Here is a 21484-nt window from a genome sequence, read left to right as displayed (position 1 = left end):
CTCATCGCAGCTTGAGGATATCTATTAATAGATCGTTGATGTGTTGCTCATTTCGCACCATTATTTTAGCAAAATACAGTATCTGCAGTCTTGTTCTCTGTCAATTATCTGTATTGTCGCCGAATAGCCAATAAGAATAGTAAAATCAAGACATCTCCATTGTGCTCAATTGCTTCTCACGTCCTACGACAGTTCCTCACATATTTCTCATCCCTCTTGCACACAAATTCAGCAGTATTTTGTCCAGTATCACGATGCCTCACGCTACAAACCCGCCGGCTACTGTGCACCACTATACGGAATGCGGCTGTGTAGCACCTAATGACGAAACCAACCTGGTCCGCCCTTGCGAGACGCACGCGATGGAGAACTGCGAGCGCCGCGAGGCCTTCCAAAATCACGCACACGACGTCAATCCCGAGGTGATCATCCTCAGACTTGAATGGGGTATTTATACGACTCGTCCAGATCTAGACGCGATTGGTAATTGACTTCCTTTACAACGTCTTGATTTCCGTCTTTCATTCCTTTCCAAATTACCGTGCATTTCCAGGGAGCTTGATGCTAAAAAGTCATGATTAGACACGATCCATGGGATTACGCTGAGGCAGAGAATCGAGGACATTAAGGATAGGCTCGTTGTTTTGATGTGGGCACGTGAGCGTAGAATCAGAGCAGGGTACAATTTGGAGCGTGACCGTACTGGGTGGGCACTGCCACATCATCGCTATACGCCTCTTCCGGCTGCGGTGACAGCGAATACTACCAATGGAAACTGAGTAAGAACGGTATCGTCCAATTGCGGGAAAACAGGAGATTTTGCAAAGGCTAGGGACCCGGAAAAGGGGCTGTCCATAAACCGGCCATTTTCTACGCAATATCCACGGTAGCCGCTTGCAGTAAGCAAAGAAGCTTTTCAGGCCACATGTGCCTTCATACGAAGTCTGCTACAGTCTTTTCAGGAGTAGATCTAAACGTAGAGAAGGTTAAATTGTTGAAAGGCGTTATGATATACGGATGATCTGAGGCACAAATTCACTTATTATCATTCTTCATTTAATAACGCTTTACCTTCTCTGGCTCGATACCTATGCCAATAGCTTAGGAAAGGTATACAGTAGCATAATGCCAGAGACTATAGTCAGCTATAGATAGATATTAAAGCAATATAGTCGTGTTTGGAACTCTGCCGTCGATTATTCGGGACTAGCAAATGTACTAGCTTGTTTTGATACCCTAATAGTAAAATTGGCCGCCAGGGAGTAACGTTCTCTGCGCCACATTGCCTGAAGACTGCCTCTTTATCGTAAATCACATCTCTATATCGTCTATCACATAGACCCTGCGACGACTAGCCATACGCAAAGCACAGATGGCTCCCAAGCACATCAAGTACGCTTGTCTATGCGTTTTTACGCCGAGAACGAAGAAACTTGAGCAGTCCTTTAGCCGCCTACCAATCCAAGGAGTAAAGCTACCATATGACTGCTTCGTATGCATGCACAGCAAAGCAACCGAAAGGTTCAACGCAAGGAAGTGGGAGCTGGAGCACGCGTTCGAGGCGGCGAGGACGAAACTGAAAATTATCAGCCCTTTGGACGCAAATACGCCATTTGAAACCACGTGTACGTATCAAAGAAACCCCAATTGGCAAGCTGCTATAGTACAAACGGACGAAATGCTAATTTAGCACGTAGCACCTGCCGGTTGGACCGTAGGGAATGAGAGAGAGAAGCTGAATCACCAGTACGAGACCGCCGTGGGAGCCTACGACCGATTCAGGGAGGAGTGTTACGGGGAGCTAGATGCGACGTATGGACCGCGCCACTGCCATCGCAGGAATCCTGAGTTGAACCATCTGGTTGAGAGAGAGGAGAGTGCAGAGGAGAGAGCCCGAGATGCTCGCTTTGCGGCAAAGGTATCTGCCTTAGTTTAAGAGTCTTTATGACTAGAAACGCCTCAAATTGAGCGTAGGCGAGATAGTTCTGCCTCTTTTAAGGAATCAAAGATGATTTCGAGGCGATTATCACGTTGCAAATCGTTGTTTCTCCCAAGTGAAGCTCTCCCCCTTTCCCAATCGGGCTGAAATACTTGACTTAATGGCCAGAAATAGCTTGAATTCAGTACACACAAAGAGTTTCTGCCCCTTTTAAGAAAGCAAACATGATCTGCGGGCCATGGTCACGCCCAAAGTAGTAGTCTACGCCTGACAGAACTATTCTCTCTGTCCGCATCAGGTCGAGCTACTTGAACTTCTAGCTAGAGACGGCTCAAGTCAAGAATTCGCGAGATAGATCTGCCCCTTTTAGAATAGACTTCATGTAATCAAGGCAGTTGCAACGCCGTAAACAGCCACTTTACCCTTTTACCCCATCTCCTCCTTCCCAAATAGGCGAAATCACATGATAAACAACCCATTCGCCACCACGCCAGCACCAGCGCGTTCCCAAACAAGCCACCAATCCCCCCTCCGCATTCCCCGCCAACCACCCCCAACCCTACCAAAGCAGCAGCGATGGCAACAACAATGACCACCGCCTACATCTGCGACCACTTCTCCGGGCCCGACCGCGAGAACTACCGCACCGTCGACTACGAGTGCTACGACTGCATGAACAAGACGCTCTTCGAGATCGATAAAGCTTGCTATACGCGCTGGGTGCCTGTGATCGAGCAGAAACATAGTCGTATAGCGCTGATCGAGGCGTTGGATCCTAAGGCGATCTGTACGTTCCCTGCCTTGCCTTTCCTTCCCTTTGGTGTGTGTTTGTGGAGATGGGCGGAGATGACGTGAGATGGGGTGGGGTGGGGTAGGGTTGGGGAAAGGGGGAAGGGGGAAGGGGGAAGGGGAAAGGGGGCTGACAGTTGTGGCAGGCGCGACATTCAATTGGACCAATGCCAGCGAGCTGAGGCACTTGAAGGAGGACTTGGACGAAGCGATCAAGAAGTTTGATAAGGAGGTTGAGGGGATTTGGGCGAAGTTGAAGGAGCACTATGGGCCGAACGGGGAGGATTTGAAGGCGATGGAGGAGGACTTTTTGATCGCGAGTGAGGAGGCATTGCTGGATGCGATGATGATGTGAGGGGTGAGAAGTGTGTGTAAGTTGTTCAAAGCTGGGTGTTTACAATTGCTGATGGATTTGATAGGGCTTTGGCGCAACGTGGGTGGTTTGGGCTGCTTTCACGGCGATATAAAAGGCTTTTGCGGGTCTTGGTGCATCGTCTGGGTGTTGTCAGCGGGAACGAAGCATCAGGATGAGCGTTGTGATGACGCTGTATCAAAAGCTGATACAGCATCTAATAAGAGCTCGACTCTTCGATCTGTCTTGCTCTGACCAGTGGCGTTGGCTTCTTCTCATGAACAATTGGCGTTCACTCATGCAAGATCCTTCGAGGACGTAGCGTCATGCAGAGACTCCGTGCTCTCCTCGCGTCGGACAATGTTTCTGCACTACATTGCAAGGTTTGTATCACCTCAATCCCTCCCTCAAAGGACTGATAAGTCGTCCTCCATAGCTCGGGCTTCTTTGTTCTTACAATATCCAATAACCCTGGCCCTTCAGCCCACACACTTCATCACCCAAAATCAAAACCTCAAGAACTCGAATCAGAATGACTAACGCCGGTGACTTCAAATGGAGCTGTGGCTGCTACTGTCCCTACGGGACACGCACACATAGGTGCCCGGATTGTTGCGCAAAAGATGCAATGATAGAAGAAAATAGACTGGACAATGTTCTCCGTCCATTCATCAAAGAAGCAAAGCAGGAGATCAAGGAGCTGGAGAGATCAGAGAAGACACCTAAAGGTAGATCCACCACACACTCTGCTTTATGAACAAAGATGAGTCTGACTTATTCGTCTTCGAACATGATCAGTTGACGAAAGGCTTGGAAAAGTACAACAAGAACTGGGGGAAGCGGAGAGGAAACATGAAGATGGGGTATACGTGGCTTGGAATGAATATCGGAGGTACCATGGAGATCCAGCTAGTTATTGATGGCGAATTGTCAAACTCATCACACTCCTTTGACATAATGCTCTGGATGGATTCGAGGTAGACTTGTAGCTTTGGTAGATTATCCAAGCGACTACCCATACAATCATCCATAATTCTTCGAATCGTCTGAAACAGACACCTATATCCTTTGTTTCGAGCAGCGCGTCTTTGTTTCCAAGCATCATTTGTTTCACCCATGTATTACCTCAATCAGACCACAAGAACCTGTCCCTATTCTCCTCACTTCCTCAACTCACTAGATCGTGAAATCTACGGCCCCAGTTGTAACCACAAATCACTGCACCAATATTTCCTCGCTCGGTGCAGATCTCAGACCATTATGAGCTTATCAATATACCAGCATGATTATGATTGTGGTTGTAAAAAAGAGACACCGCCCCCAAGCAAGGGTGTGTACTGCGAATGGCACTGCCAGATGTATGCAACTGCCGACGCCGACAAGCTGGAGGGGGTTTACAGAGCTCGCATTCAAAAGAAGAAGAACGAAATCAAGAAGCTGAAAGGCATGGGAAGACCACTCAAAAGTATGACAGATGATGAGTACAACACCACGAAGAATGTTTCACTTGCTGACGTGTTGCGATTCCTGAATAGACGGTAGCAAAATCGAAATGCTGCAGGAGTCTCTGGATAATATGAAGGCAGATCTCGAGCGGAAAACGAACAAGGTCTGGGCTCAGTACGAGAAGTATTATGGGCCTCGACCTAAGGACGATGGTAGCCGTGGGTAGAGGTCATGAAGCCTACATTCGTTAGGTTGAGATTGACATTGAAATGGAGGAAGGCTTTGATGATATACTGACACAATGAGAAGCCTACCTTTCAATAGTTGTGCTGGCTTTGTGCTTCAGGCTTTTCCGAACAATGATGTTGTGTTGCATTGTGCTGTATCTGCTGCTTTCGATATCTGGAAACTCCTGGAGACGTGTCACAGAATCCATGTTGGAGAGTCGCAAAGTTCAGCTATTCACAGTTATTGTGTGACAACAGTCTTTGTCATACCTCGACTGCACGACGAAACATGCTTGTGACACCACGTTGAGCAATCTCAGTACGACATCCTCTACCTACTTAAAGTCAGCATACGTCTCGCAACCACGATTATATGTCAACCGTCAGATCTCAACTTACACTGGCACAAAAAAATCTTTACTGTACGAGAACATCTAGCAGAAACAACAGCACGTCAGGCTATTACGCCAGACATCCCAGGACCTCTTCCAGTCACCACCAAGTACACCACCAAGTCATGCCAAATTATCGATACTCCTGCGGCCACCCAGCGCTCAACCGCAACCACAACTACCGATGCGAGAACTGCATGTACGCTTTCGCGCTGAGAGCTGAACGGGACCTGAAGAGCTATTTACAACCGCCTATCACGGACATGAAAACTGAGCTCAGGGCTTTGCAATCAAGGCCCGAACCGTCTGACCGTAAGCCATCAACCTTTTCCAGCTCACCCGCTGACGTCGCTGACACGTGTTGTTCTAGTGGGTAGCTGGAGCAGGATACTACTGCTCCGACGACAACTGATGACTGACCAGGATTACTTGCGCTCACAGATAGAGGGGTGTTGGTGGGACTACAGGCACTTCTATGGCGATGAGGCGGTGCTAGAATGAGCTTGTTTGTTGCATGGGTGGTGATGTCGTGTAATAACTGCTGAGTATGCAGACCCATGCAGATTCCAGTGTGGTAGAGGCTTCAGTAGACGAGTGTGCACGGTAGCAGGAACCACATGCCAGTCATACATATTGGGAAACATGACGCGAAGCGTTTCTAGCATTTGCCCCTGTCTAGAAATGCGCAGCAAGTAAGTGGCATAGCCTCTTCGACCGTATGTAGAATCTTGGCAGGAAACTCTGTATTGCACAGCTGTTGTTGATCCAGTGACGATTTAAAAGTGGAGGTGGCGGTGCGTTGACCTTCTGCGCATCGAAAATGGTATAAGATTGAATCAAGCAGAGCCATTGTTAAGGAAATCCGATGGGGCGAGTCGTGCTTGTAAGTGGGCCTAGAAAACGATTTCGAAGGAACACCTGAACACTCGATTCCACTCTCGAATTTCTTTCTGTGGTTTCTGGCAGTGATGTCGAATCTTCGACCTGCTCTGACCATTTGCATGATTTTTCTGGGCAAGTGGTGGGGTCAAGAGGCGGGAGATGGTGGGGGTCGTTCGGTCCTGGAGGTAAGGGTGGGTCGTTCTCGACACGATTTGGGAAGGAATTACCAAGGAAATGTATGAAGATAGTAGGTGTGAGTATCACTGGAGTGGGTGCGTGCTCAGATTGATGACCGTATGTTGGCTCATATTCTCTACATAGTCAGAGTTCCCCGGCTTCTACCATGGCACAGCAGGGGAAACATATCTACAAAAATCGTGTTCAACTGGACGAGAAGCCCTGAAGACAGCATTTCAGTACCATCTCTTTCGTACGCAAAGTCAAACCTAAAGCTACCAGACATGATCCATGTAACCCCAAGGGCAATCACTGTCCCTCTCTGCTTCCGAGTCTTTATACCGAGTCTTTATCCCAGCATACGCCCTGCCTTGTATGTATTTGAACCCTTGTACCTCCTCCTCTCAGACTCATCGAAGGAGCATGAAGGTGGGGTTCGCGATTTTATGTTTTTCTCTGCCTTCAACCCCTTTTTTGGCTTCGCATATGAAACGATGTCGAATGCACCATCCTCTCGTATCTGTTCCCGAATCTTTTTGTCGTCACCAATTAAGGCGATGCTCTGCATTGCTTTCACGTCCGCCTGTTCAAGCTCCTTTTTCTGCGCAATGGGCGCACGTGTCTGCGTAATGGGCTGATATGGCGCTCCTGTGCGTGGTCTCACAATCTGTGCCCATGGCCCACCGCCCTTTACCGGTGCGCTTTGCAATTTCTGAAGAGAGACTTGCGTGCCACTTCGGTGCCTCAGATTGGATTCCATCTGGGACAAGCTTGGGACGGCTTTTAAGACCCTCTCCACAGCCACCTTGGGTGCGGACACAGCTGGACGCTTTGATATCTCAACAGCTAGTGTTCCGCGACTCGAAAACTCTGCTTGCTTTGTCTGCTCGAGGGTCTCTTGCTTGACGTTGGATCGACTTTGGCTGGCAATCTTGGATCTGCTGACATCTACAGGCAGACGTGGTTTCTCTCTCTCGGAGTGAACTTGATCCATAGAAATGGTAAGGACCTTGGGGCCCTTCTTCTTTGGAGCATCGGGTTTGTCAACGCCCGTCTCCTTCTCCGAACGCACTCTCAAATCAGCTTCGGGTGTGGTGCTAGAAGCTGTTCTCCTCTGTTCTGTTGCGTCTTTCAGCTGACCTGACGTAGCCGAATTTGTATCAGATTCTGGTGGTGGTGGAAACGCTGACAGCTCTTCTTCAGCTATTTGCTTTGAAGCTTGACCCGCTTCAGTAGCTTTCACTCGTTCCTCTGCCTCTGCCGCCACTCTCCTTGCCTTTGCCTTCTTACGCTCCTGATTACGCCGACTTGTGGATTTTGATGCTTTGCCATCTTGTTGCGCACCATCACATATTGAAATCTCTTGGGCGCGTTCAATCTTTGAAGGCGTGAATTCAAATCTTGGGGCAGCCGATGGGCTTTTTGCGTGAGACGATAAGCTTATCGGCGAAGCGTTTGTAGAGGGCAAACGAGGAAAACCAGACATTGCCCAGTCTAAGGCACTCCAATCTATCGGCTTCGAAGTATCCTGGGGAGATGAAGATGAAGAGATGCCTCCAAAGACTTGCATCTTTGGAGGTGTGACTGTAGTGGTGTCATAAACATTGGCCAGACTGGGGCTTGAGGAAGGAGTATTTATACAGTCACCCGACTCTTGCGAAGAAAGACCTTGTTCCGTGATATTTTCTTGACGTTGGATCGTTGATGTAGAACTCGTCTCACCCGATTGTTCGGATTCAGAGTTATAGAGTGAAGTCCGTTCTTCCTCGTTGTTTGGAGCCAATTGCCCCAACGGCTCAGCGTTGTCGTCTTGCAGCTTGGTGTTTACTGCTCCATAATCAGATATCTTGGGAGAAGAAATGTTCTCACAGTCTCCTGTATGTTCTGATAGCTTCTGTCCCGCGTCCGCCAGCTGCTTGCCAGACTCAATAACCTTTTCTGGACAATCATACTTCTCAGCGTAGGAGGCCATTTCAATATCCACCAATAGTTGGTCCAACTCTGCGCGATTGAGTTCGGCAGCTACTGACACTGAGGGTACTTCGTAGGGGCAAACCGGCGCTGCCTCAGATGCTTCAACCGCGTGTATGACTGAATCACTCTTTGGAGGCAAGTTTCGGGACATATTGATAGCCTCCTCTGGATCAGATCTGTCTGCAGATTCTTTGACGTGTATGATGTGTGTCGCTTCAGCGGTCTCCTGATCGGCTGCTTCGACTGCTTCGGCCTTGTATGCATGGCTGATTTTTACGTCTCTGCCTACATCCTTGTCTGTTGCTCCAGAAAAGCTCGCGCTATGACTCGAAAACTCATCTGCAGTCTGAGTATTTTCTGCTGTAGGATCGACTGTGTGTTCTAGATGCTCGTTCACATGGTCGAGAAATGGACTCTTTTTGGTGGTAGCTGGTGCAAAGCTCAGCTCTTCATTGACTGATAGATATCCTCCAGAGGGATGTGGTTGCTGAGCAAGGTTAAGACTTGACGTATTGTCGATACCAATAACTAAGTATCTAGTCTTGAGCACTTCGACTTCGCCATCAGAGTCGACCACGACCTGTCATGGATCAGTATTCGATCCGAAAACAGTGTCGAAGTCTGAACTTACGACATTGCTCTGATCGAGCTTGGAGGTAGATGTCAAGACAACCTCTGATGGAGCAATATTTTCGGCAGCTTCGTCAAAAGAGGACGCAATATCTTTAGGATGCGAATCCTGCTTCGTCAGAGTATCCTATTTTGATCAGCATCGACGAGTAAATTTGCCATACTACCACATACTTGCGCTTCTTCGACGGGTGTTTCAAGAGTTTCCAAGGCGGCAGGGTACTCTGGTAGCTTTACATGACCCTCCAACTGTTCAACGGCATCTTCAGGCGCCTCTGGAGTATCCTTTATATTGGATACTTGCTTCTGGAAACTGGATACCCAAGATGTCAAGGTCGCGTAAAGAAAGGAGAGAGTCCCAAGCGTTATGAGCACATCGAGAATGCTACGCAGGGTACAGAGAAGCTCTCACGAACTTGAGACAGCAAAGTGGACCACGTGAAGCAGAAGCTGAATCAGTGATAAGAACATCTTGATTTAATCTGCGCGTGCTTTGTATATGTGCTGAACTTTTGACAGAGATGGACACAGATGAAAAAGTATGAGAAGTAGGTATGTGAAGCTGTATGATGAGAGAAGTGATGAGGTGAAAGATTGATTGAAGAAAAGAAGAATTCTTGGGGCATGTGTATATATTTATACACCCCCCCCCACCCTTCCAACGACGCTAAGCATCACCAAAGTGTTGAATCCCTTGTATTACCACAGCCATCGTTTTATATCATCTCTGATGTGATTTCACGTAGACAATCGACGGTGGTGTTGCATATAATGTATTGTTGTTTGCGTGTCCAGACGGATTGGACGGAGCTTATGCAGGTATCCGAGGCGCTTTGCTATTTTGGGGGGAAACACGCTTGAAATGTAGGCGCTAGTGAGACGGATTGGGAATTTGTGTTATAATCAGATTTCACGAGACAGCATGATATTGTTGCCTCAACTCGTCGTTGCTTCACACGGCTTTGCCTTAATCGCCGTGCATATACTCTTTTTAAGGCAGCAGCACCCGAAGTGGGATGGTCCAAGTGGGAGTGCTGTGACAAGAGATCTACACTCACTATGTGGCATTCAGCGGATCTAGTACGAAAATGGATGCATCAAAGGTCACGGTAGAGATATCAGTCTCATTAAGCTTTGAGTATCATTAAAGCAGCCACTTTTGGCCTAGAAATGAGGCACCTATGCCTCTTGCAGAAGCAAAACAGAAAGAAACTGTCATCTGCACGCTCGCTATGGACTATGCGCTACCCAGCTTCCTAGTCTTACGATTCAATTCCACCTCTTGATCCACTCCGTAGTCTCTCTGCTATCCTCGCGCCAACGCAACTTAAACCGCCCAACTTTCACCCATGATCACCGGCCCGTGTGGTGTACCTAGATTTATCTGTCCATTCCAGTAGTATCTGATGATTGCAGACTGTGGAGGTGCTGGAGCTATGCTGGCGAAGATTTCGACGGTCACCTTCTCGAAGGGTGCGCCATACTTTGACCTGTACAAGCCTTCACAGAACTGAGAGACAAAGAAGATAAAATGCTGTCTTGGATCGAGGACTTGATCATCAAAGATCATATTGTTAGAGTACACAGTCAATCGCCTCAAATTGCGCAATTGCCCCAACGCGTTGCTCCAAACTTCTTTCGATGGTGAGGTGTACACCATATCAAGGTCGATGCTCAATTCTGTGAGGTTCGCACATGCCTCCTTGACTTTGACGAGATCAATGATTGACCCGACGATTGGTGTGTACGGTAAAGCTTGGGTGACAACGTTGGAGTCTCTGTCGAAGAGTCTGTACGAAAGTTCATGTAGGGTACGACCATGACGTTGTATTGCATGAAGCCAAGCAAAGTTCATTTGAATCACGCGTACACTGAGCCGGCGAAGTACTCTCATATGTGTGATCAGCTCCTGCGTCCGGATCTCAACCTCGAACTGGTCCGCATGTGAGAAGGCTCCATATCCATCCGTCCTTAGTATTTGCAAGGTTGCGAAGCTTTGTGGTGTTATCGATCGGAGAAAGCGGAGAATTGAGGTCCCTTTCACTTCTAGATGAACGATTTGCGACCAGTCCCAGGGCTGAGTCGTGATCATCGGCCAGTGGTAATTTTCCAGCACCAATTCATCTAGAGCCGGGAATCTGTCCTCGTCGGTCATTCTTGGTAGTGAAGGAAAGGTGTCTTCCTGTCTTGGAGTGCCGCGCGTCCTTATGATCTCTCTAAGATGCAGAGTCTTGAGCTGCAGATTGGTTCTCAGGAAATTCCCCACAATGGTTTCTCGATTTGGCACAGCTTGGTCATTCGACCAGTTGATGATCTTGAGCGACACGACGCACCCTTGCGGGATGGTTGCAAATGTTCCTGTTGACCCTAGCAAGCTCAAAATTGCGTTCAAGTGTATGCCTGGTGGATGGCGTGATTTCGTCGCTAGTTGACCGAGAGTGGCTGTCCACTGGGGATTCGGAGGGATTGGTATAGCAGCATACCTGAGCATATTAGTCAGAGGAAGCGTCAAATAGCAAGAAATATTTACTCAATGATATCTAGTCTTTGAAAGTTAGTCGCGAGAAGACAGTGAGCGCTGTTGCTGAACTCAGAATCGAATACTAGATGCCTTGTGTGCTCTACGACATTGCTTGCGAATCGTAAAGAAGCGTTTGATGCTCCGAATGATCGTGGCAATGCGAAAATGCGAACATTCATTTGGCCAAACATGAAGGTTGTGTTTCGTTCCGTCAAAGTCACATTCTCGAACCAAATGGCGACCACAAGAGTATCAAATCTGCGACTTACTAGTCGCGTACTTAGCTGTAGTTGGTGTTGTGACGCTTGCTCCCTCAGAATGATGGTGACGATCTCCGTCGGAAAGACCCCAATGGCTGGATTGTGTGCCGCCATTGTGCGATTTGAGCAAGATGAGTTGACTTGAGTGACGTTGTGATTGCGTTTGTGTGCTAGTGAGTACTACAGAAGATGTCTAATGATGTTGTCGTGTACAGCCTTTGATCAAGTCGTTGACGAGGTACGAAAAAATTCAACGGGTCGAGGATGTGTTGTGAAACTGTGACACATGGACATCCCTCTAGTAAATTAGTGACAAGGGGAGTCTGGGTGATTTGTGTCGACCTGACGTGATTGTGCTTCACGTGATCTTTGTTACAACACAATGGGTTTTGTCGCAGCTATCGTAGCATTTCCCCCGAATTTGTTTGACTGGTTCACATGGACATGCTACCATTAGTTGCACAAGGCATGGGGGCGCGACACTGATCCCAACACGCGATGATAGCGTGATATCAGCGAAGGAGGGCACCTAGCACCTATATAAATCGCGCCTGCCGATACATTTCCTTTCATACCTCAGCTGACCCAAACCTTTCAAATCTTTCATATACCAGAGAGCAACCATACCATCCTTCCTTTTCAAACTTTCCAGGCCACTTATCTTTCAACAAAGTATCAAGATGTCGATACTCCTCATGCCTGGAATCCTTGATCCGTTTAGAGAGCCACATCTTGAGCCACCATCCCTGTATGGAGGGTACGTCGCAATGTTTGGTACAAAACCAAGCGATACGACCTCGTCAAGCCGCAATGGCATAGGGAAACGAAGCTCTGGATCGACTAGCCTCATTTCACTCCCGAGTGTGCCGTTGAGAGCTTCCGAAACACTAATGGGCCCAGTCAAAGTCGGCTGGCACAAGACAGAAGTATTAAAACAGCTTATGAACAAGAAAGCTCCAAACATAGTCACCGACCGGGATCCGTGTTCTCAGACTGAGTCCTCTATCCATCACGAAGACTCCCCTGCATCGAAGCCCTACGATAGTCTCCTCAAGGATGACAGTCTTCGCCAGGTGTTTGAAAAATCGATGCGCGTCGCCGTGCAAGCTATCGAGGACAAGGAGCAATCGAAGTGGGCCACAAAAGAGCAGGATTTGAAGGCACTCCATCAGATCGAGATGGCAAGTGCCCGGGCCAAACTTGATACCTCTGAGAAGAAGGTTCAGGAACTCGAACCATACAAGGAATGCTATGACGGCGACAAATCACCTCAAGAGTATGAGGAGTATATCGCCGACCTAGTGGCTGATCTGGATAGAACCAATGAAAAGGTGAACCACCTCCGTCAGAAGCACAAAGCTCATCGTCTCCGCCTTATGCAGGCTACTACCGCATTAGCAACCGAGTTCCAACTATTGTACCAGACATGGGGGAACCAAATGACCGAATTGAGCTGTCTAGCGAAGAGTGCCTGGAAGGGTTTTACTTGGATGTTCGCCAAAGCTCCACAGGTTGGAGCGCCTCAGGGTATGCAGCAGATGAAAGCAGAGGTCTTCAGACTCGTAGGTCTCGATGGAGATGGACGACAACACGTAGATGAAGAGTGGTGGCGTCATCCAGAGGAGGTCCCAAAGATCCAACAAATCGGTGCGATTCTAGAAGTCCTTGCAGAGGAGCCGGATCCGTTTGATGAGGACTTTCTAGCTGACGACGAGGAGATTGGTTCAGGCTTCGAAATGAATGACCGAGATGATACTGATGAGGAAGATCATGGTGATGATGATGATGCTCCAGCTGGTGTCCGAGGTGAGCAACAAGACCGGATGAATTTACGAGAAGGAGGTGAAGCCGTGAATGATGATGGGGGAGAGCCTACCTACGACCCACCCACGAGCGAGGGTCAAAAGGATGATCGAGAAGATATTGGAGCGTATGGAGGAGAGATGAATGGGAGTCAGCATCATGCTTATAACCGTTCACAGGAAGATGATGCTCCAGGAGGGAAGAAGTTTGCTCCTTTGGCCCGCGAGAAGCAGCACGCTGAGTCTAGAGTGACATCAGAAGACGCTACTCCTAGCGTCACGCGGCCTTCGTTTAGCTCAGTCGCCGATGATATTGAGCGTTGCCCTGCCTGGGAAGGAAATCAAGCGAGGTAAACGCTCTGCAACTCACATTGAGGAAGATGACGTGGTGTCTCAGCCTTGATCAGGATATCCACAGTACCCACGCTAAAGCCACGTCACACGATCACTTCACCAGCATTCACATCCCGTTTATTAGTCCCCAAAAGCATTCGGCTTCTGTTAGCTTGCAAATCGATCAGATCATCCCCTCAACCATTGGATTGGAGAAAACAAGAAATCGAGAAAAAGAGAGGAAGGAGAAGAGCCTCGTGGCTCTAAATATATATATTTACACCCCACGGTACTTGATTGTCGTCGAGGAAGTGGTTGATCGTGATGTGATACAAAATCTCTCATGCATCTCGTGGCGAGAATAAGTCACTCAACCAACGAGTGAAGACAACAATGCAACCGGGCATGGATGTGAAGATCTCCGGTCTGAGATAGCATCGATAGCTGTGAATATGATCTTGTGCAAAAGCTCTATCCTTTTGCCGAGCGAAAGCGGCCACAACCGAAGGTGCGATACCTTGTGGATGGAGACAAACCCAATGTTCCCCTCGATCGAGAGGCTTTCCTAAGATTGGCAGAGGCTGAGATCACAAACGATGAACTCGAAGACAACGTTACACAGTTAAGAGCAAATGAAATCAGGTATATATGCCCACATTTGGTCGTTGGTCGGGAGAGAAGAAATTGCACGATGATGTAGGGGTTCGTGATGCACAAAGGAGGATATTGAAGGACGATTATGGAGGGAAAGAGACAATACAAGCTGGCGAGTACTCGGGAGCCCTTGTTACTGTAATGAGAGGACAATGGAAGGTGCGAACGATTGCTCGTGCAAGAGAGATGATTGGACATTGAAATCACTCGAGGAAGCCATAGGATCAAGTATGTAGCATGTTTTGATTGCATTTGAAGTTAGCAACATGAGAGATTATTTCAAGCACATCTTTCGATGATAGTTCAGTCGACGATGACTCTGACACATGGTCAAATTGTGGCAGCCTTGCTGCTTTTTTGTTCTCAAGCTTAGCCTTGTCTCCTGCCTAAATTCCGCCCAAAGATTTGCCTGCAATTTTGCCAGTGTCACCCCACTGACGTATCACAAGCGTGTTTATTTGGTTCTACTGTAAATGTCACTGTCATTGTGTGTTGCACCTGTTCTCACACATAATCGCTAGTGTGATTGTCTCTGACATAAAACTCGACATGATACTCAAAGCTTACACTGCGGATGGCAAGACACAGTCCCCATCTCCTCGCCACACCGTGGGTATAAGAAGCCCGTTCTTTCTCTCTTCTCCATCTCTTCTTCATCATCGATCTTCATCTTCTTTCCAGCTTCCATCCGAGACTTTGACCAGCAACTGTCCAAATCGTTAGCATTCAACTTTTTCATCAACACACAGCAAGCAAGTCACCTTCTTCAAGTCCCAAGTCCCAGCAACTCCCATCTTCAGTACTCCCAGTTCAAACTTTGTCCCACCACACTACACTACACTCAATATGTCGTTCGAAATTTCACCGTCGACCCATCTGGCAGGACTTCGCCCGGCGTTGGGTAGATGGCAACGCTTCTTGAAGGACAAGCGTGAGTCTTTTTACAAAGACACATCAGTGAGTCCACTCTATCGTAGCAGAGGTCTAGATTCTTTCATGAGTGGCTGATGCTGTATGGTTCAGGACAAGACCAAGAAAGAAGCCGAAGCCGAAGCCGGCGAAGCACAAGAAGCCGGTATTCTCGAAACAAGTTGTGGGACTGGAGTGATGATCGAGACTCCTGGAAGCACAGAGGGCACACCAGAAGACGTATGCTCGTCTCCATGTATCCTCGAATATTCTACTGACAGCTTTCGTAGTTGTCCTCACAGGCTCATGTCCAGTCAGAGGCTACCTCACCACCTTCTTCCATGACTTTCAGTGAAGCAGAGCTTACCACTGCTGTTGTGAATGCCATTGCGCTCAACAACACCAAATGGCGACAGGAGACTGTACGTTTGAAGGTCAAGCATAGGCAGCAGATGTCACAGATGAGGAGAAAAGCCGCTAGATCACGGTCTATGCTAGCGCAGCGTCTCTACAAACGCCAATCTGCCCAGTCTTCTCGAGGACCGATCCATGAAGTGGCTCAGCTACAGATGAGACTACAAGAGGCCGAGATTACTAAAGATGAGTTCGAAGAGAACGTTAAAGAGCTACGAGAAACTTTGGAAGCAGCAGGGTATTCGTACATGATACTCCAACGAGACGTAAATGAACTACGACGTATCATTTTCCCGAGGGCTCTCAAGATAGAAATGTATCATAGAAAACTTTATTTCAGGATGTTCGAAGAAATGGACCGCCAGCGAGCGGTTACTCACGAGATGTACGATTACTTACGGCAGACGGAACGCTTCCTGAAGGACAAACATCTTGATGCGCGGGTTCGAAAGCGAGACGAATTTACCGATGTTGTGGACCAGATCTTTGCAATTAAAGAAGACGGTGAGGGTTTGGAGACAGAAAAAAAGAGATGGTGGGGTCCGGAACGACAAATTCCAGAACTGGACACAATGAGCATCTTGTTTGCACAGATCCGGAACGAATCCCACCCATTCCCCGCGCTCATCGCCCAGGCAAAAGCCGATGTGGAAAATGAAGATGCTTTCCAAGCAGTCTTTCAAGAGTTCTGCACTGAAAATCCGATTGAGACACCACCAGATACAGATGCAGTAAGCGGTGAGCAACCACGCTCCGACGGTTTCGGGACCTATGATGAAGAAGCTGCGGGCGTCGATCCCAACTCTTCACCACAACAACAGGCTCCTAAGAAAGAAGAACCAACAGGCTTCGTGATTAGTGACGAAGATATAGACGAGTTGGTACAGTCCGAACGGGACACAAAATCACCTGGAGAGTCAAGCGAGAGCGAGCAAGGACCAACAGAAGTCACGGCTGAGATGGGAGCATCAGATTCCTCCTCAGCTCCGGATCTGAACGGAACTGATGACTCTGATACGGGGCCAGAGTCGGGAGGTGCGCTGCTAGCCACAGAAGAAGTCGATGATCAGGGGAAAGATGGTGATGACTCTGAGAACCGTGCACCAGCATCAAGTTTTGTTTCTCCAGGTACCTCTAGTCACCACGAGAATGGTGCACCAGCATCTGAAATTACTTTCACAGATCCCACCCATCACCACGAGAGCCGTGCACCAGCATCGGAATTTACTTTCAGAGATACCTCTCATCACTACGAGAACCGTCCGGTGTTCCCAGAATTCAACTTTACTCAAGAGACCTCTGCTGAGGGCGGGCAAGGATCAGGGCCTTATAAATTTGGATCAGCATCAGCAGAATTGACTGAGGCGTCTCCTGCAGCGGGAAATACTCCTTTCTTCTTCACCGCACAGAAAGGTACATCAAACGAAGAAGTGGTGAATCCAAACGACTCCAATAATGGCTTAGGATCCGAGAATCTTGAGCCCCCGAAGACATCTAGGGTACCAAACCCTTACGTCTCGGATGATTGTGAGGACGAATCAGAGACCAGCGAGGAGCTGCAACCGTCATTCACCAATATTGGCGAAGATGTCCAAGTCTATGAACTACCCTGCATAGACACGAGCACCATCTTTGAGACTGAAAACCTCCTAGATGTGGTCCAAGAGCCGGGAGCATTTCAGTCGGGTTGTCAGACCCACACAATACCATCCATACAAACACAGGGAATCTTTGAGCCAGAAAAGCGCTCAGATCCAACTTGCGAGAGCATCCAGTGGCTCTGCGAGAGTATTGAGAAGGCCTTTTATCCTGAACCATCTCCCTCCGAAGAGAAAGTACCAGAGGTCGCGGAGATGGCTGAATTTGCCGATTCTGAAGTGAGTGCCTCTGAATCGTTGAAGACTGAAAACACAGTCTCCGATCCATCGATGGCTTTACCGCAGAATGCGGGCATGGAGGATATCACAACCAATTCAACACAGTCTGACCCACCAGCTCAAGGCGAACATTCGAAGGGATCGTCTCTCAAGACATTTAAGGTGCCTAAGACGGAAGAGGAGAAATCAAGGATGCGGAAGGTGGTCAAGAAGACTGTGCGGAATCTTGGTCGTGTGTGGAGCGCATGAAAGAAATATAGCACCCAGGGAGAAGGTATGAATTAGAGACATTGACAAAGTCGAGGATTGAAGTAAATGGGAATAGTGTGGAGAGTCTAAGCATAGCTGTGGAGGCACCGGGAGGTAAAGGGAAAGACCTGGGTCGTGGGAACTTTGGACCAAGGAATGTAGCTCATTGTGGAGGTAAACCATTGTCGCTTTAAAACAAAGAGTCATAAAAACTACCAAATGTGCATGTCTTGAACAAGGCTAGTGCCAAAAGAAGAGTGGAAGTTGAATTTTCATATGGAGGCGTCACTGACTGTGAGGTCGCTTTCATTAGGAAAATAAAAATCAGCAAGTCGAATTTCACGAATTGTAGATCTTTCGCGGTCTCGCAACCTCGATTGGAACGTTATTGTAGGAGCATGGCCGCTGTAGAATTCAGTAATGTTGTACATGAAATGCTAGGCCAATCACAAAAGAACCACCAAGAGCTGGCTGTTGTTATGATGCTCACGCCTCGCAAACGCCTCGCTCAATCTCAAAGCCCACTGATGCAAACCCACTGAACCACTAATGCATGCCCACGGAGCCATTGAAAATGCAAGCACAGAAAATTATGCACATTCAACCAGGAGGGAGGGGAAGCAACGTTCACCATCATCCCGTCAACCCCTTCGTGACCCCACCAACTCCATTGGCGAGTCCTGTCGGATCCTTCTCGCCGACCTTCTTCACCCCATCACCCACCGGCTTCGCTTTCTCCCCTACCCCATCGACTCCCTTCCCCACCTGATCCCTCCCCGGCACTTTCTTCGTCGCCTGGTCCACTTGATCACCACCCGGCACCTTGCCAGTAACTTTACCCACAGTATCTTTCTCCACCTCCTCCCTCTGTTTCATCCCCTGCTTCTCCTCCTCACTAGGCTCTCCCTTCCCAACAATCTCCTTCTGTGCAAGAATCGAATCTTGGCCATATCCCTGGATCTGCCCTACCTCAGCATAATTTTTCGCCTCGTTCGACAATCCTTCACCCAAAGGCTTGTGGATGCCGGGAATATCCTTCTCGTTGAAGTATTTGAGGATGTAGTACGTGCCCACGCCCCAAAGGAATATGAAGGTTGCGATCGCGGTGGTGACGAAGAGGGTAGGGAGGAGGAAGATGAGGGCGAAGCCGACACAGAGGACTATGAAGACAAGAGCAGCGAGGAGACCGAGGAGGAGTGCGGCTATGATGGCGAAGAGGGCGACGGCTATAGTCATTACCATGAAGAGGCCGAGTGGGAAGCCGGAGATGGCGATGTGGGAGGCTAAGAAGGACTGAGGGGCTGTCAGCAATTTATCCAGAGGCAGTAGTAGAAGCGGACGCGTACAGCAAGCATAGGCTTCTCATTGATGAATTTCATGATCCAGGCCATGATCTTGCTACGGGTTTCAGGAGGGACTATCTTGTCGAGCCAAGATTGTGCTCCATTTGCAAGGCCCTGGATCTGGCCTTGCAGAGACCCAGTGAGGCCACCGATTGCTTCGGCCATGATGGACTCCGGTGGGGTAGGATTGGTGCTGTAAGGTTTTGGTGCAAGTGGTACGGGATGGGAGGGGCGTTTAGCAGCTCAGATGGTCATGGGAGGCAGTGCTGTGGACTTCTGAAGCTTGGACACTGGAAGAAAACGCGTAGAAGAGGCTGTATGTGGTTCGACCGAGATCACAAAGAAGAACAGCTGTGATGATTTAATGGTGGTGAGATTGTTTAGATATTTTCTCTCACCAAAAAGCAGGTAATTGCAGGCTTGGCACTCGTCACCGCCGCTGGTTGGACGGGAGGCGTCCGGGGAGATAAGCTTTTAGGGTTGGCCGCTAACGGCTGCTAGCTCCTCGCGCTTTTTTTAGTCGCGCGGCCGCTCCGCTCCAGCCTCCTTTTTCTCCTTTTCTTCCCAACCACGCTCTTTTGTATACAGCCACGGGATAAGTATATTGTATAGCCAGGTCCGCCGATTGTTCATAGTGTGTTGATAGTACTTGCATGCATATTTATTATTTATGTGTTCGTTGTACCTTGTTGACTCCTGCCTTGCTTGAATTGGTCGCACTTGTTTCTCAAGCCTTGCTTTCTCAGCCTGCTCTACCGCAAACATTTATACCCAGTCAAAAAGCCTTCGTCTTCTGTTCATAATATACAGAGAAAGACATACGAGCGACGAGTGAGCCAGCCCACTGGATTCAACGAGTGCTCAACTGCGTCCCAAATATTCATCTGGGGATCTAGATTGCCGTACTCAATCTATCATCCAATCTCGCTAGCTTCGATCCATCCGCACAAATGCCCAACAAAATGTTGGACCTCTTCCGGCCTGCCGAAAAGGCAGTGCCATCACATACACGATCACACACTCTATCGAACCCATCAATGAGATCAAGCCAATCGCTCTCTTCACCCTCATACTCAACTTACAATGACGACACCAGCTATCATGGATATCAAACTACGCCTGCTCAGACTTCGCTTGAAAATCCTGTATCTCAGGATTCAGCATATTCTGTACAACCTCCTCGACCCCGAACGCTACTTTCTTCCGCTTCCCTCCCAGTGTACCCACCGAGTACGGCTTCCCCATCTGTCACGGATTTACATCGAGCCTCTTTGTATACAGAAGCACCGCAGACCCTGACCTCACTATCCATGGATCACTTGCAGCCAAGCAAAGACAGACCCCAGCGACCCAACCACGCCCGCCGCATATCGAAGTGGTTCGATGGCAAGTCAGAACCGGTCAGAATAGGTCTACCGCCAATCGGGTCAACGCAGAATATGGATGAGACTTCGAAGCTCAGGAGTGACGGAACTGCAGCCAAGCGCCCTAGTCCCAATCAGAGCAATGCTCAGCTATCCCCATTCAGTCAAGCAAAGCAAGCTATAGCGTCAAGTATAAGCCTCAACAGTAATCATTCAGGCTCTGCGAGCCAACCGAGTCACTCCGATGCCGAGTTCAAAGTGATCGAGGCTGAGAATGCAGCCCTGCACGAAGAGAAGCAAGCCTGCGACACCCGCATTGAGCTACTCCGCAACCAGCTAGACGATCTCGCAACCAAGCTAGCTGATCAGACAAAGGCAAACAAAGATCTCACAGACCAGCTAGAAGGCAGGCGAACCCTCAGGATGGTTAGCGACAGACCACCAGTATTGCCGATGCCAAGCAGAACAACCAGTCCGAGCCGATCCTTTCACTTCTCAGACTTCTACGCAGACTCCTCAGAGGACGAAAGCGTCGCAGAAAGCGTCTTCTCACAACCGAATCGCGGCTTGCATAGCTCATCATCATCTCAATCCGGTCTATCGTCCACATTGAGCTTGCCGCAAGGACCTTATCTCGCTCAAGCGCAGCAGATTACGACCTTGACTCGTGGCGGCATAAGACGCCGAGTGGAAAGTGGTGCAAAGCCTGTAAATAATCGCGGGAGTGTCTACGACGGCGCTGGGTATGGTAGGTACGATGATGAGGACTCGAGAGGCATTGAGGTAGCACTACGAGAGGAGAATGGGGGATTGAGGGAGAGAATTGCTGAACTTGAGGGCGCTCTGGACGGCTGCTTAGGATTGGTCAATGCGTTAGAGGTATGAAAGGCAAGAAGTATGACATATAACTAGCTGTTGTCATGAAATACATGATTTTGCATAGGCAACAC

At 48.7% G+C, this 21484-nt stretch overlaps 9 protein-coding genes across 9 annotated transcripts; 6 read left to right on the top strand and 3 right to left on the bottom strand.

The window, feature by feature from the left end:
* Positions 1–2515: 2515 nt before the first annotated feature.
* KY384_003907 (uncharacterized protein) lies at positions 2516–3083 on the top strand (the record flags this gene model as incomplete). Its single annotated transcript, XM_044812416.1, has 2 exons — positions 2516–2726; positions 2875–3083. The coding sequence occupies 2 exons, from the start codon at positions 2516–2518 to the stop codon at positions 3081–3083; spliced, it is 420 nt and encodes a 139-aa protein (XP_044671549.1).
* Positions 3084–3708: 625 nt separating this feature from the next.
* KY384_003906 (uncharacterized protein) lies at positions 3709–4061 on the top strand (the record flags this gene model as incomplete). The annotated part of the gene is made up of 2 exons (XM_044812415.1): positions 3709–3808; positions 3889–4061. The coding sequence occupies 2 exons, from the start codon at positions 3709–3711 to the stop codon at positions 4059–4061; spliced, it is 273 nt and encodes a 90-aa protein (XP_044671548.1).
* Positions 4062–4436: 375 nt separating this feature from the next.
* Positions 4437–4752, top strand: KY384_003905 (uncharacterized protein; the record flags this gene model as incomplete). The annotated part of the gene is made up of 2 exons (XM_044812414.1): positions 4437–4545; positions 4616–4752. The coding sequence occupies 2 exons, from the start codon at positions 4437–4439 to the stop codon at positions 4750–4752; spliced, it is 246 nt and encodes an 81-aa protein (XP_044671547.1).
* A 1801-nt stretch (positions 4753–6553) lies between these two features.
* KY384_003904 (uncharacterized protein) lies at positions 6554–9279 on the bottom strand (the record flags this gene model as incomplete). Its single annotated transcript, XM_044812413.1, has 4 exons — positions 6554–8758; positions 8810–8935; positions 8983–9121; positions 9221–9279. 4 exons carry the CDS (start codon positions 9277–9279, stop codon positions 6554–6556), a joined length of 2529 nt encoding a protein of 842 aa, XP_044671546.1.
* Positions 9280–10135: 856 nt separating this feature from the next.
* KY384_003903 (uncharacterized protein) lies at positions 10136–11703 on the bottom strand (the record flags this gene model as incomplete). Its single annotated transcript, XM_044812412.1, has 2 exons — positions 10136–11291; positions 11339–11703. The coding sequence occupies 2 exons, from the start codon at positions 11701–11703 to the stop codon at positions 10136–10138; spliced, it is 1521 nt and encodes a 506-aa protein (XP_044671545.1).
* A 566-nt stretch (positions 11704–12269) lies between these two features.
* KY384_003902 (uncharacterized protein) lies at positions 12270–14424 on the top strand (the record flags this gene model as incomplete). Its single annotated transcript, XM_044812411.1, has 2 exons — positions 12270–13741; positions 14169–14424. 2 exons carry the CDS (start codon positions 12270–12272, stop codon positions 14422–14424), a joined length of 1728 nt encoding a protein of 575 aa, XP_044671544.1.
* An 800-nt stretch (positions 14425–15224) lies between these two features.
* On the top strand, positions 15225–17827 carry KY384_003901 (uncharacterized protein; the record flags this gene model as incomplete). Its single annotated transcript, XM_044812410.1, has 3 exons — positions 15225–15335; positions 15402–15527; positions 15578–17827. The coding sequence occupies 3 exons, from the start codon at positions 15225–15227 to the stop codon at positions 17825–17827; spliced, it is 2487 nt and encodes an 828-aa protein (XP_044671543.1).
* Positions 17828–18460: 633 nt separating this feature from the next.
* KY384_003900 (uncharacterized protein) lies at positions 18461–19335 on the bottom strand (the record flags this gene model as incomplete). The annotated part of the gene is made up of 2 exons (XM_044812409.1): positions 18461–19120; positions 19174–19335. The coding sequence occupies 2 exons, from the start codon at positions 19333–19335 to the stop codon at positions 18461–18463; spliced, it is 822 nt and encodes a 273-aa protein (XP_044671542.1).
* A 797-nt stretch (positions 19336–20132) lies between these two features.
* KY384_003899 (uncharacterized protein) lies at positions 20133–21419 on the top strand (the record flags this gene model as incomplete). The annotated part of the gene is made up of 1 exon (XM_044812408.1): positions 20133–21419. The coding sequence occupies one exon, from the start codon at positions 20133–20135 to the stop codon at positions 21417–21419; it is 1287 nt and encodes a 428-aa protein (XP_044671541.1).
* Positions 21420–21484: the final 65 nt, after the last annotated feature.

The sequence above is a fragment of the Bacidia gigantensis genome (assembly GCF_019456465.1).
Source record: "Bacidia gigantensis strain McMullin 20006 chromosome Unknown contig_180, whole genome shotgun sequence".
NCBI classification, from domain to species: Eukaryota; Fungi; Ascomycota; class Lecanoromycetes; order Lecanorales; family Ramalinaceae; genus Bacidia; species Bacidia gigantensis.
Note: the sequence above shows the minus strand (reverse complement) of the source record. Positions and strands in the feature narration are given on the sequence as shown.